Here is a 13,594-nt window from a genome sequence, read left to right on the forward strand (position 1 = left end):
TGTGTGTGTGTGTGTGTGTGTGTGTGTGTGTGTGTGTGTGTGTGTGTTTGATCCTCATATATATTTGCTGAGCAGTAGCACTTTCAACAGTTAGAAAAATGCAGTTTGTTGTCAGAGAAAGAACATTAATCTCAGAATCAAGAGCCCAATTTTGAAACCTAGATCCAACAGTTGTGACCCTAGCTGATTCATTGAACCTTTGTGCCTCAGTTTCCTTCTCTCTAAAATGGACTTCATATTTCACAAAGCTTTTTTGTGAGGAAATCATTTAATTTCTTTTAATATTTTAAAATAAATTTTTATTTATATCTTTTGTTTTGACATCACCTACATTTTCCAATGTATCCCTTTCCTTTCCTGATCCCAGAGATCATTCCTTAGAACAAAGAAGGAAAAAGATTCCGTAAAACTAAGTAACCTATTGAAAAAAATCTGATGTTATATGCAACATTTCCATACCCATGAGAGGCAGTATGGCACAGTGGATAGAAGACTGGTCTCATAGCCAGGAAGACCAGGTTTTTTTGAGTTTTGCCTTTGATATACCCTGAGCAAGTAACTTAACTTCTCGGGGCTCTTAGCAACTCTTTAAGTCTATAAATTGCACAAAAAAGGGGTACTGATCTCCTTCATAAATGGCATTTATTCAACCAAGAGGTTCCTTGTGCCAATGAAATCACAGGCCCTGTTCCAATCCATACTTAAATGCTGCCACCTTTGCAAAGAAGTGAGGGGTGGGATGATGCCTTCTAATATATCTTTGAGGCCAGACAAGATCATTACAATCTTATATCATTCAGCTGGAAAGCACTTAGTAAGTCTGAAAGCACCATGTAAATGTGAACCACTAGTATTATTTACAATTGTATTGGCTGTTCTCTTCCCGGATCTTGTAAGTAATTAGTTATGGGGAGAGAAGGCAGAGGAAAGTTAGGGAAAAAAGAGCTGAAAATACAATGCGCACTGTTCTGAGGCTTCCTCATGTGCCAAATCATGCACTTAATGACTTAAATGGAGTTAAATTCCATCCTATAACATTTCACTAGATCTGGGCGCCTTATTAAGTTGAATAGAGTTGAGCTGAGTTGGACTGAATTGAATTGAGTTGAGAGTTGTCTGCTGCCTCGTCGCTGGCTAAGTTCCATAGGCGTCTAGAGATAGTTCTGTTCACACACCTGGATGCAAGAAGGGAAAAATGAGAGGTCTTATTGCCTTCAAAACTCAGCTCAAGTGCCATCATCTACATGCAGCCTTCCCTGATCGGTTTCCCACCCCCTACCCACTCCCCCAAAATTATCTTGAATTTATTTTGCTTGTGTTTTGTATGACTGGGGCCTCTGATGGGTTTTTATGGTTTTGGCTAAGGAAATTTACAAGTTGTGTATTTCTGATTAGTAATTGATTATTTAAGCTTATGATGAAAAGAAGCCCATCAATCAAAACTAACATCAATTTTTAATCTGTTATTTATCAGATATGGGGGACACACACATCATTAGGAGTTGTTTACTAAATCTGGGGGACACACATGTCATTGCCAAATTATACCACTCGTCTTTATCTTCTGAAAAACAGCTTACATAACAATACTTCATCACAAAATGTAAGCTTAAAACAAAACGGAGTTGCTCATCCTAAATTAACATATTTATTCCCACCACATTCCATCCTCTGCTGCCTACTCCTGTAGCGATCTAGAATGAGCTATACCTAAGATCACAATGATCACTAAAATTATCCATATAGCAATTCCAAATATGTGTACTCAATTCATTTAGGATTAGAACAAACATGACGCACAAGCATTAATTTCACATTAAGCATCAAAACATCTTTAAATAAGTCTTTGGTGGACCAGGGAAGATTCTAATTCATGTTTTTGCCAGCTGTCCTATGGTTTCTCCTGGCAAGTTTTCTGTAGGCCAAGAATGCTACACAAGTATGGGAAGATGTAGTGCAAGTTTTGGGGGCAGCTAGGTGGTACAGTGGATAGAATGCCAGAGCTGGAGTCATGAAGACTCATCCTCTTGAGTTCAAATGTAGCCTCAAATACTTAGTAGCTATGTGACCCTGGGCAAGTCACTAACCTTGTTGGCCTCAGTTTTCTCATCTGTAAAATGAGCTGGGGAACAAAACGGTGAACCACTCCAGTATCTTTGCCAAGAAAACCCCAAATGGGATCGTGAAGAGTTGGATACAACTGAAACGGAAATGGCTGAACAAGTGCAGGTTTTTAATCTCCTTCCACTCTTTCCAATGTTCTGCAATTTTTTATCTAGTACTAATGATCATGTCATTAATAATGGATCTTTTCCTTTGCAAAATCCTGCCCAAATATTTAAGCTCTTGTTCCACTTCTTGGTAATGTTTAGGTAATTGTTGTTGTACTTTTGGTAATACCCTGTTGTGTTTTAGTTAGTCCAAGGGTTGTAACCCCTTTACTTCCATTGGGGTATCTAAGAAAGGATGAGCATGTAGGTCCCTCTATCCTTGCAAGTCAGAGGTGGAGTAAGTGGGATTCTCCACTGTCATTTTAACAGGAACAGTTGGACACGGAATAACCAACCAGAGGGTGAAACCATGCTTGGCTGCAAGTGGCTACAAGGGGGTTCTGAGGGATAATGTGTAGAATAGGTGTGCAATGATATACACACATACCAGCACGCCAGATCAGGAAAGGATTGATGGTAAATGCCCGTGTCCAATTTTTTCACATACCCATTTCACTATAATCACAGGCTTATTTATGCCTGTATTATTCCTTCACATGCTAATGTGATTGATCCTTTCATTCCACTTTGCTTCATATGATTTCTATTTAGCATGAGCTAAAATGTATCCAACCTTAATCTTCACATTTGCATCAACCACGTCCTCCTATAACTCCTTTCCCCATGCTCCACTCTTATTTACTGTCCAATTATAATCTCTTCATTTAACTTAGCATATGGCTAATCCATTAGATACTGCCCAAGAGTCAGTCCTTCTCCTTCAAAAAGCCTCTGCCTTCAGTGCTAACCTTGTGTCCTTGTAATATAGATAACACTGGATGTGAGTTTACCCACTGTCTGCTTCTGATATCTTCTTCCCATCCTCTAGTCTACCAAGACTTTTATCCCTCTGAGGTACTTGGATATGACAGGGCCTTTGTCTAGTGGTGATTTTGCTGCTTTGTTACTCATACCATCCTCCCAAAACACCCTTCCCCAATAGCAATAGTGTTTACAGAGCAAAGAGGTGAGTCTTCTTGAATGGAACTAAAGAAGGAAGTGTCTTGAGGGACTCTTTACCACCTGATTGTTCATTGATAAAACAAATGTCAAGGACAATTCACCATTTTTCTCCTCTTAATCCTCAAATTGTTTTTTCTTTCATTATCTGGATAATTTAAAAAATGCTTGATTTTGTGAAATATTACTTAAATTATTCATGACTTCAACATCCTGTTTGCCTTTGTGCTGTAGAGACCCAGCCAGTATATTTTATTAGTTTCCAGTAGTTTTGTGGAGCTTTTGGTCTCTGGGGATCCCTGTTATTCCTGACTCTTCCCTTAATCTACTCTCCTAAGACACACAGAGAGTGCTAACAAGGTTCTCCTCTTCCCTGGTCCTTGACTTCTCTTATGCTTTATCAGGTTTCTCAAACATGTACTACAGGTGGATGAGTCAAACTCTGGCCTGAGTGTCTTAGAGTTCTTGTCATTTCTTAACTTAAAAAAGTATGTTGATTTCCAATTGCTGATTTATACCCATTGACTCATCCAAGCAAAGATAGGTCAAAAAAGCTGGCCCAGACCTTGGGGATTTCTACATAGATGTTGGAAGCCCCAGAGTCCTTAGGAAATCAAACGTCCCATTTGGAAGGGTGGAAAGGGGTATAAAAAATGTTTTCTAGAATGTACTATTGGAACCAGGCTTGCATAGCTGGGATAAAACTCACCCCGCTACGAAATTGGGCAGCATATCATCCCATCTCTTCTCTTCCACCACCCACTACATCCTCCAACATCAGCCTTCACTTTTTTTTTTCTTGATAGAATGAGCTACCAGTGCCTTGGTGCTTCAGGCTTAGTCTCCATAGGATTAAAGATGTTATGTTGGGTGTCTCGAGACGGGATTTCAAGGGTGTGGGGAGGGACAAGGTGGAGATCTCCCTTTGGGGTGGAGACACTCCAGATGGAATCTTTGTTTTCACCCAAACACAGGAAGCCGCTGATCTAATCTAGAACGTATAAAACAGAGTCAAGTCATAGTAGATATATTTTAATCTCAGGCTGGGACACTGCTCAAGGGATTATTTAATTCATTACCTTTCCTCCCCCCTCCAATTCTTTTTTGGGTTGGATTCTTCCAGCTATTAAGTAATGTCCCAAAAGTCAGTAAACTAGGTATTATACAGGTAACTACAGTAGCACTGGAATGTAGAGGAGTTGGAATGCCAGACTGTGAAGATTGAGCTTTACTGTTTGAGAAGTGTCTTGACTTTTTCAGTTGTGTCTGACTCTCTCTGACCTCATGGACTACAGCACACCAGGTCCTGCCATCCTCCTCTTATCTACCAAAGCCTGTCCAGGCTCATGCTCATTGCTTCCATGACCCCATCTATCCTTCTCATCCTCTGCCATCCCCGTCTCCGTTTGCCTTCCATCTTGCCCAACATCAGGGTCTTTTGAGTTCCATTGAGTTCCATCTTCTCATAATGTAGCCAAAGTGTTTAAGCTTCAGCTTTAGTATTCGTCCTTCTAAAGAACAGGTTGAATGACATGACTGAGCCTGTGAAATTAACCCCCAAGCAATGAATTTTTACTCATAAAAATAAATTGAGTTGGGGATAAGAAATTGTTTTACAAATGAAACTGGAAAGTGCAATCTACTTGGTTCTGGATGATTGATTGTCTTTCTCTTCATGCCCATTTGTAGGCCAGCTAAAGCTTTGGCATGGGCTCATGGCTAGTTGTGAACTCTTCCTGAAGCTGGCCACGGTAGATGCTTCACATTTTAGATTCTCTTGCTCAATTGCTATAGACAAGTCTAGAGAGATGAGACCCTATATTTCTGGAAACCTAAGTGGCTTATTACTATCCAACATTTCAGGTAAAATGCTGTTGGGATTGGAGGACACAGAGTCATCACCCCTCAGTGGCTAGAGCCAGTCTTCGGTATCAGTAATTAACAAGACAGGGAATTAGATAGAATTATAGAACTAGATCCCCACTTGGGATAGAAAAGGATCCTCACAGTTGGGGATGTGCAAAAATTACCCAAAATAGCCATGGTGTTCATGACTAGTTTCCCAGATGCACTGATTCTTAGAGCTAGAAGGCATATTTGCAATCACCAAATCCAGTTCCTTTTCATTTTACAGATGAGAAGGGAAGTGAATTGCCCAAGGTCACACAGTGTGAAAATGGATTTCAAAGCAAAGATTCAAACCCAGGTCTCTTGGTTTCATGTTAGAGATGAATGCTCAATAGCCATGGAAGCTAGAAAAAGTCCAAGGAACCTATGTGACATTGGGCAAGTTACTTAACTTTCTTGGGACTCAGTTTCCTCATCTGTAAAATGAGAGGCTTGAACTAGATGGCCTCTGAGGTCTTTTTTCAGCTCTAAATATATAATCCTATATGGATTGGAGTTAACTAAGATGACTATGGCATTCTGGGAGTTAAAAATGCTTCCGCCTCAACATGATGATACAGCTATTAGGGCAAAGAATTCTCCCTTTCTAAAAGCATGGGAAAGAGGTCCAGTAAATCAAAGATGGGGGATGGTGGAGGCAGGGAGGTGGTGGTTAAGAGTTCTCCATCCTGGGATCAGTTACAGGGAAAAAAAAAAGCCAGGAAGCTTTCACATCAGAGAACAAACTGGCATTGGTGATCCTGGCTCACATCTTTTCCATGGGGACCAGAGCTTCCCAAATCCGTTGGCATTCAGGGTAGTGTGAAACTGTTAGGTACGGGTAGAGGGAGGTTGTTTCCCTGGAATTAGCACTGAGAAAATATTTGTCTATCTCCTCTGTGCAGAATGCTTCTGAGGCTTAAGTCCACATTCCACACCAAGAGTCGATAGCTTGCCATAGTGGGAGGTAGGGTGCAAGGCTAATGATACCAACTATTTATTCTTAGCTCTCCATTTGACAGCTTGGTGAATTTCTCCATCAGGCGACATTGACGGGGGAGCAGAACTGGAGGGAAGGAGACTAACTCACTCACTACCCTGTAATGTTTCCATGTGTACATGCATTCATGTGTGTATGTGTGTATGGGGACCTGGAGACCTAGAGCAGACCCCATATATTGGCCTTGGGGAGGGGTGGGAGGGTGGGAGGGAAGGGAACTAGCTCTCTAAATGGTTCTCTAAACCCCCAAGGCAAATTCCAGGGCATTAATTCTCCCCTAAACTTTGACTCAACCTCTGAACTCTAAACTTGACTCAAACTTTGCTACCTCTGAAGGCGGATGGAGACCTGCCTCAGACCTTGTCTGGTGTTAGCCTGCCCCAGGGTGAGCTCTAGGAATCAGTGTAGCCCCAGTTGAGGAGTTTGGGCAAGGACACCTGACCTGACCCAGGGTAGGGAATAGTCATTTATCTGTATCAGAAAGACAAAAAATGATAGTAATTTTTTATTGAAAATGGAATATTGCATTCATTTTCCCCTTTGCACATTTTATTTTTCCCAATTAGAATTTTTTTTCTCTTTTTATTGATATATTTTGTTTTTATATCCCCTTTATTTCCAAATATATTGCTCTTCCCTTCCCAATAGACCATTGCTTGTAGCAATGAATAAAAAAAGTAGTTCAGGAAAACTAAGTCGGTGTATCTAGTGCTCTTTACTTGTGGTCCTTCACCTCTGCTGAAAAAAAAAAAAAGGAAGGGAGGTGCATTTTCTTATAATTTCTTTTAGGTAATTTTAGATACATAGCCTTCAACTCTTTCTTCCTTTTGTTTTTTGTTCTTCTCATTTACATTGTTGTTGTTATTGTGTATGTTGTTACATTGTTTCCCTGTTTCTGCTTACTTCACTGCATTAGTTCTGGTAAGTCTTCCCGTGCTTCTCTGAATTCCTTATGTTCATTGTTTTTTATAACACAGTGAGAATGCATTACATCGAATTCATGTATTAGACTGAATGAAATGGACTGATGTCTGTTTTGTCATTTGCACACTCAGTCTAAGAGACAATTTATCTCTCATTTTGAATGGAGAGTTGACTTCCAGGTCAGGAAAACCTTGGATCAAGTCCTATTTAGGATGCATATTGGGCAACTAGGTGGCGCCATAGTACATAGAGCACCTGGCCTGAAGTCAGTAAGACTCATCTTCCTGAGTTCAAATGTGACCTCAGACACTTACTAGCTGTGTGACCCTGGGCAAGTCACTTAACCCTGCTTGCCTCAGTTTCTTCATCTGTAAAAATGAGCTCAAGAAGGAAAGGGCAAACCACTCCAGTATCTTTGCCAAGAAAACTCCAAATAGAGTCACAAAGAATCGGACACGATCAAAAGGACTGAGCAACAATCTGGGAATGTTATCTATGTGACCACAGGCAATTTGCTTAGCTACTTAGTGCCTCAGTGGATTCTCAAAGTTACAGCTAAATTGCCCATCTGGGTTTAAATTGGTGCAGGGAGTTTCCACACCAACCTCATAGAGATTAAGTGATTTGTCCAGGGTCACACAGCTAGCCAAGGTTTAAGTTGAATAAACAGAGATTAAGTGATTTGCCATGGCTAGTAAATGTCTGAGGTCAGATTTAAACTCAGTTGTTCTTGAATCCAGGCCCAGTGCTCTATCCACTGAGCCATTTAGCTGCCTCCTGCCTTGAGCAAAGTAGGTATTTAATCATTGTTTATTAAATGGTGGCATAGTCATCCATACACACACCTATTTCTCCTATTTATGAGCGAGATAAATTCTTAGAAAGGCCTGGGGATGTTTCTGCTCCCCATTCTTGCATTTCTGTATTTTTTAAATGGTTCAAGAGGGCCGAGAGCCAAATAAACCTTCCTCCTGCACAAGCTGGTCACTTCAAGGCTGCAGATGTTTTCTCTGCAGGGGCTTAGGCAGATGGGAGGTAAAGCTGCCCGAGGAGCAGCGACCATTCCTTAACTAAAAAGCAGCTGCCATCTGCATTTTCCTTCTGGGGTCCTCCAAAAGATCATATCAGCTCCATGTAAACAGTGCTTTAAGATTTACAAAACACATTTCAGGATTCATTCTTTTTGTTTGTTTATAAATGGATAGAGCAGGGGTGGGGAACCTGCTGCCTGGGGGCCACATCAAGTGTGGCCCTTTGACAAATTCGGTCAGTGAAGTTTGGATTCAGTCAAAGGGCCACACTTGAGGACCTAGAGGGCCACAGGTGGCCTTGAGGCAGCAGGTTCCTCACCCCTGGGATTGAGAGAGGACCTTGGGGGTAGGCAGCGAGACAACGAGGCAACAAGCATTTATTAATGACTCACTGTGTGCCAGGCACAGTTCTAAGCACTAGAAATACATATATACGCAAGAAGAAAGGCAGTCCCCACCTTCAAGGGGGCTTACAATATTTAAAAAAAATTTTTTTCCCAATTACATGTAAAAAAATTTAATATTCATATTTTTTAATATGAGTTCCAAATTCTCTCCCTCCCTCCCTCCTCTTCCCTTTCATTGAGAAGGCAAGCACTTTGTTGTAGGTTATATATGTAGAGTCATGCAGAACACATTTCCATATTAGTCATATTGTGAAAGAAATCACAGACCCCGCCCAAAAAAAAAAAAACCCCAAGAAAAATAAAAGGGCTTACATTCTAATGAGGAAAGACTACACATAAACGGGAGCCCAAAAGAAGAGAGGGATGACGACCCTCATTGCCCATGGAGATGATGTCCAGAAAGTCTGAAGCACACCTGAGAGGAAAATGAAGGTTGGTTGGGCTGGTCCCCTCTTCAAAATGGAGGCCCAGAGAAGAACTCTCCGGTGGGAGAAGGGGGCCAGCACGGCAGAGGTATGTTCCAAAGTGAGGAGACTATGGGGGTAGCTTGATCCTCCAGGTTGAGGAGGCCCAAAACCCAAGGAAAGTTCCAGGTTGAGACTGTAGCTAATGCATGAGGTTTAAGTTCAGGAAGTCAGAAATATAGCTAGGATGGGAATAGGGGATAAGTGACATAAATATCATCGTTCCCATTTTACAGATGGGAAAACCGAAGCTCACATCTTAGTATCATGTAGAGCTGGAGGGACATTAAAGATGCATATCAGGAGTTCTTTACCCTGGGGTCCATGAACTTGTTTGTTTTCATGTTTCAGTAATGGTGTTACAGTATAATTGTTTTCCTTTGTGATGCTATGTATTTTATTTAATGCATCTGGGCTGGTCGTGGTAGCTTATATTTATAACCTCTGTTACTGAACAGGCTGAAGCTGGTGGATTACTTGAGTTTAGGAGTTTTGAGCTGAAGTGTCACTTAAACTGACTGGATGTTTGAGCTAAGTCTGGCAACAATATGGCACCCCAATGTGGCAGGTCAGAGATAGAGTGGGTCAAATGGAGCACTGTTCCAATCAGTAGTGGGATCTGACTTGTGGGTGACTGCTGCACTTTCTGGCTGACTAAGAGAGGGTGACTAAGTCTTAAAAAACAAAAACCCCAAATTATTCTGAGAAAGGGGTCCATAGCCTTCACTAGACAGTGAAAAGGCACAAAAGAGATGAAAAACCTCTAAACTAGTCTGGTCCCCTCATTTTATAGAAGAGAGGTCTGAGGCACTGACATGTAAAGTCCCTTGTTTTTGGCTCCCCAGCTAATTTGTGGCACAGCTGGGACGGCAACCCAGATTTCCTAACTTTCAGGCCCAGCGGGGCTCCCATGTTGACTCTCAAGCTCTTCAGTGACTTTGCTTTTACAAGCAATTGCCTTCCACACTTATAAATTTAATTTTTCCTAATCTCAGGCATGGCACAGTAGAAACATTTAGTAAAAAAAATTAATAGCCTCCTTTATTACTTGTATACCTGATAACGTTCTAAATTGCTCCAAAATCTTAAAGATCCCCAAGGTCAGGGCAACATTTTTTATGAAGCTATGCATTAAAAACTTGAAAGAAGCCGACAGTCCCTGGTTTTTTGAGTGTCAGACGAGGAAAATTCCTCTAGATTGCTTTATATCCTTGGGAGGTCAGGCTACCACAGTAGGGATTGCCCTGAGCTCCTCAGGCCTGAGCAGGGAAGGGAAAAGGATTCTAGAGCCAGATAGGGAGAAAGGAGGAGGATGAAGCTTCTTAGGGGGGATTCTCTGCTCTCATTCTTTGCAATAAAAAACAACATGAGGTGTGTGGAGGGGCCATAAACAGGAGGGTCTGAGGGGAAATTTATGCAAACCAGACCAAGGAAAGGAAGTTATGAAATAGGAACAGAAATCCAGGGCCAGAAGGGACCTCAGAGGTCCCCTGGCCCAAGTCCCTCTTTACAGCTGAGAAAAGTCTGCGTGATACAGTAGAAGAAAGTGTTGGTTCTGGGCCGGTTCAAATTCTGCCTCAGATACTCGCTGCCTGTGTGGTTGCACATGATATTTCATTTCCCTGGGTCTCGGTTTCCTCATTCATAAAAGGAGGAAGTTAGATTTGGTGGACTCTGAGTACCTGAACCTCTAGAGTTACAGTCCTATGAAGCTGCCCCGGAGAGAGTAAATGAACTGCCCCTCCCCCCCACCAAGGTCATATGGGACCATTTCTGTGTGACCTTGGGACCAAATTGGTGCTGCTTTGTGCCCCTCAGCATTGTGACTCTTTGAACAATCCCATTTTGAACTCAGTGGGGATGAGGTCCTTCCAGGTAAGCAGGGTTGGAAGCCCACTTGGCACTTAAATGAATGAATGAATGAATAAATAAAAAAGCACTTATTAAGCACATATGTGTAAAGTGTCAGAGCAAGATTTGAATCTGTATCATCTGACTTTCAAACTGTCTTTCTGTGACACTGCCTGTCTCTCCGTATGGTGGGCAGGGCCATTTTGAGACCCAATACGCAAATGCTCATGCCAATACAGACATCTAGAAGCGGGTGAGCAGTCAGTACCCACTGTAGGATGAATGTTATAAGGTTGTCCCAAAGGGTCCTCACCCTTTAATATGGTGATTGCCTGCTGGAGCTTGGGGTGGGGGACAGGTCAGAGAGGAAGGGTAGTTTTTCCAGGTTACTTTCTAGTGAGGTTATACCATGGTTTCAATCATTTGATAAGGCCAGCGTTAGACCTTCTTTTCTAAATACTGATTAAAAAAAAAAGGCATTCTAAATTCTACCACGTATCTGGGGATTTTTAAATATTTCACTGATGCTCTTTTCCTTTTCCTCATCTTCCTCCTCCTCCTGCATCTCTTCTATGTCACTACCCTTAATACGATCTCCCCCCCATCCCCCAAAAAGCACTTGTAACAAATAGGGACCGGGATCTGTGATATGGTGCAGCAAGGTGGTACAGTGGATGGAGCACCAGGCTTGGAATCAGGAATCATCTTCCTGAGTTCAAATCTGGCCTCAGAGACTTACTAGTGGTGTGACCCTGGACAAACCACTTAACCCTGTTTGCCTCAGTTCCTCATTTGTAAAATGATCTGCAGAAGTATCTTTGCCAAGAAAACCTCAAAATGAGGTTACCAAGAGTTGTGATTTTTTTTTAGGGTAATACCTTGATAAGGAAACTCCCTATACCAATAAAGGTCCACACCTTCACACCCACAGTATTCATCAGAGGAAAGAGTCAACTCAGGTTGTCCAGACTTCACGGGTTGGTTTGCAAAGAAGTTCAGGCAGTTCTGCTCTAAGTCAACATAAGTCTTCCCCCCAAGCACCAAGTTATGTGAAAAAGAGCAATAAAAATCACAGGGCTTATGGGAAAAATGGGATGGGGCATAATCATGATACTCAACAACTTCATCAGTGACAAAAAATAGGAAGCTAATAAAAAATGGTAGCAAGGTTTCAATGTTAAATAGTTAAGAAATACATAAATACTACAATAAATACAGGCCACATCTACTGCCTGGCTTTCTATCAGGTTTCATGAACAAGTTGGGTGGAGGCCTTGATGAAGAGCCTGGGATACGGGTGCTTTGGCTCAGCCCTTCTCCTCTCACAGCTCCCATTGTCCTTCTGAATTCCTGATTACTCGTTGGTCTTTAGAGTACTCAAATAGTTGGTTTTTGTTTGTTTGTTTGTTTGTTTTTATTTGCAATCCAGGTTAAGTAACTTGCCCGAGGTCACACAGTTAGTTAAGTGTCAAGTGTCTGAGGTCGGATTTGAACTCAGGTCCTCTTGACTCCAAAGCCTGTGCTCTATCCATTTCCTTACTAGCTGCCCCTGAATATTCAAATCTTAACAGCTCTTTTCCTCTAGTCTTTGTGATCATTGAGTAAATTATTCTCCTGATTCTCCTAGGGAGAAGTTGTGGAATACTTGGATGAACTCCTGGAGGAGGAAGGCAGTTAATTGGAACAAACCAAAGGAATTCCAGAGCAACGTGGACAATTCCCCAAGAAGCCCAAGGCCCACAGTGGTTCTTCCTTTTACTCCCTTTGCTCAGGTTCATGATACCTCAAAGCCTCCCTTTGTGCTGTGACATAGAGGGAGAGCACCAGTTTTGACCTCTCAGTACTCACTATAAGCAGGGAGGCCAACCCTTCCTCCTTGTACCTTCTCTCCATCAGCCCTGGCCACCTGTCTGGCTGAAGAGTGGTCCTCAATTTGGTCTCCTTGCTCAGCTTTCTCCAAAGGTATAATCTTCTTAATGAAAATAGCCGCCCTTACCCAAAAGAGAGACAATCATGAGAACTTTCTGCTGCTGTTGAATTTGTTTGTTTTAGTTTTCAAGTCCTTCATCGATTCCTGAATCAGAAACTGTTTTTTCACAAAACTCTTGGAGAGGTTGTGGAGTGGGTGAATGGAGAGGGGGTGAGGTGGAGAAGGAAGACTCTTGAGTCTCACCATTTTGTGCCTTGACACCAACGTCAATAAAAACCAACCTAAAGGTCTTTAGATAAGGGAAGTGGACATTGTGGATTTCCATATGTGTTTCCTAAGGTTTATTGAAAGGTTTTTATGATGGTAACTTGTGTCCTTGTGAGGAGATAACCCTAAGTTAAGATAGAACAGGAGTGTTAAACCCTAGGAACACTAACTGTGTTATTTTTTTTTCTTTTTCTTTTTTTAATCTTTATTTCCCTCTCCTCTTTCTTTCTAATTTCAAGAAGCAGTTCCTAGTCTAGCCAGCAGAGCCCCATGGGGATGGAAGCTAAAAAATGGGTCAAAGAATCAATGGGAGAAAGTTCCTCTGGTGGGGATGTAGAAAACAACACAGAGACTTGTGCCCTGTGCAACAGGATGGGTCCTTGTACTCTACAGTGAGAGGAGACATGACATAGAGGGTAGTGAGACAGCTTTGAAGCCTGAAGACCTGTGTTCAAAACCTGCCTCCCAACACTGACTGGCTAGCTGACCCTAAGCTAATCATTTAACTGCTTAGTGTCCCAGGAAACTCTCAGAGACTATAAATTGCAAAGAATGGAAGGAAAATAAGTATTTGTTAAGCATCTGTTACGTCCCAGATGTTAT

The 13,594-nt window shown here is 41.8% G+C and overlaps 1 protein-coding gene across 1 annotated transcript in view; it reads left to right on the forward strand.

The window, feature by feature from the left end:
- The window catches only part of CRTAP (cartilage associated protein), a 74,134-nt gene extending 61,111 nt beyond the window's left edge, over positions 1–13,023 (forward strand). The window contains exon 7 of the mRNA XM_027847946.1: positions 12,422–13,023. Coding sequence (XP_027703747.1) covers positions 12,422–12,472 — 51 coding nt within the window. The 3' untranslated portion in view covers positions 12,473–13,023. The remainder of the gene's footprint in view (positions 1–12,421) is intronic.
- Positions 13,024–13,594: the final 571 nt, after the last annotated feature.

This window comes from Vombatus ursinus, unplaced genomic scaffold (assembly GCF_900497805.2).
Source record: "Vombatus ursinus unplaced genomic scaffold, bare-nosed wombat genome assembly UNPS02005459.1, whole genome shotgun sequence".
Lineage (NCBI taxonomy): Eukaryota > Metazoa > Chordata > Mammalia > Diprotodontia > Vombatidae > Vombatus > Vombatus ursinus.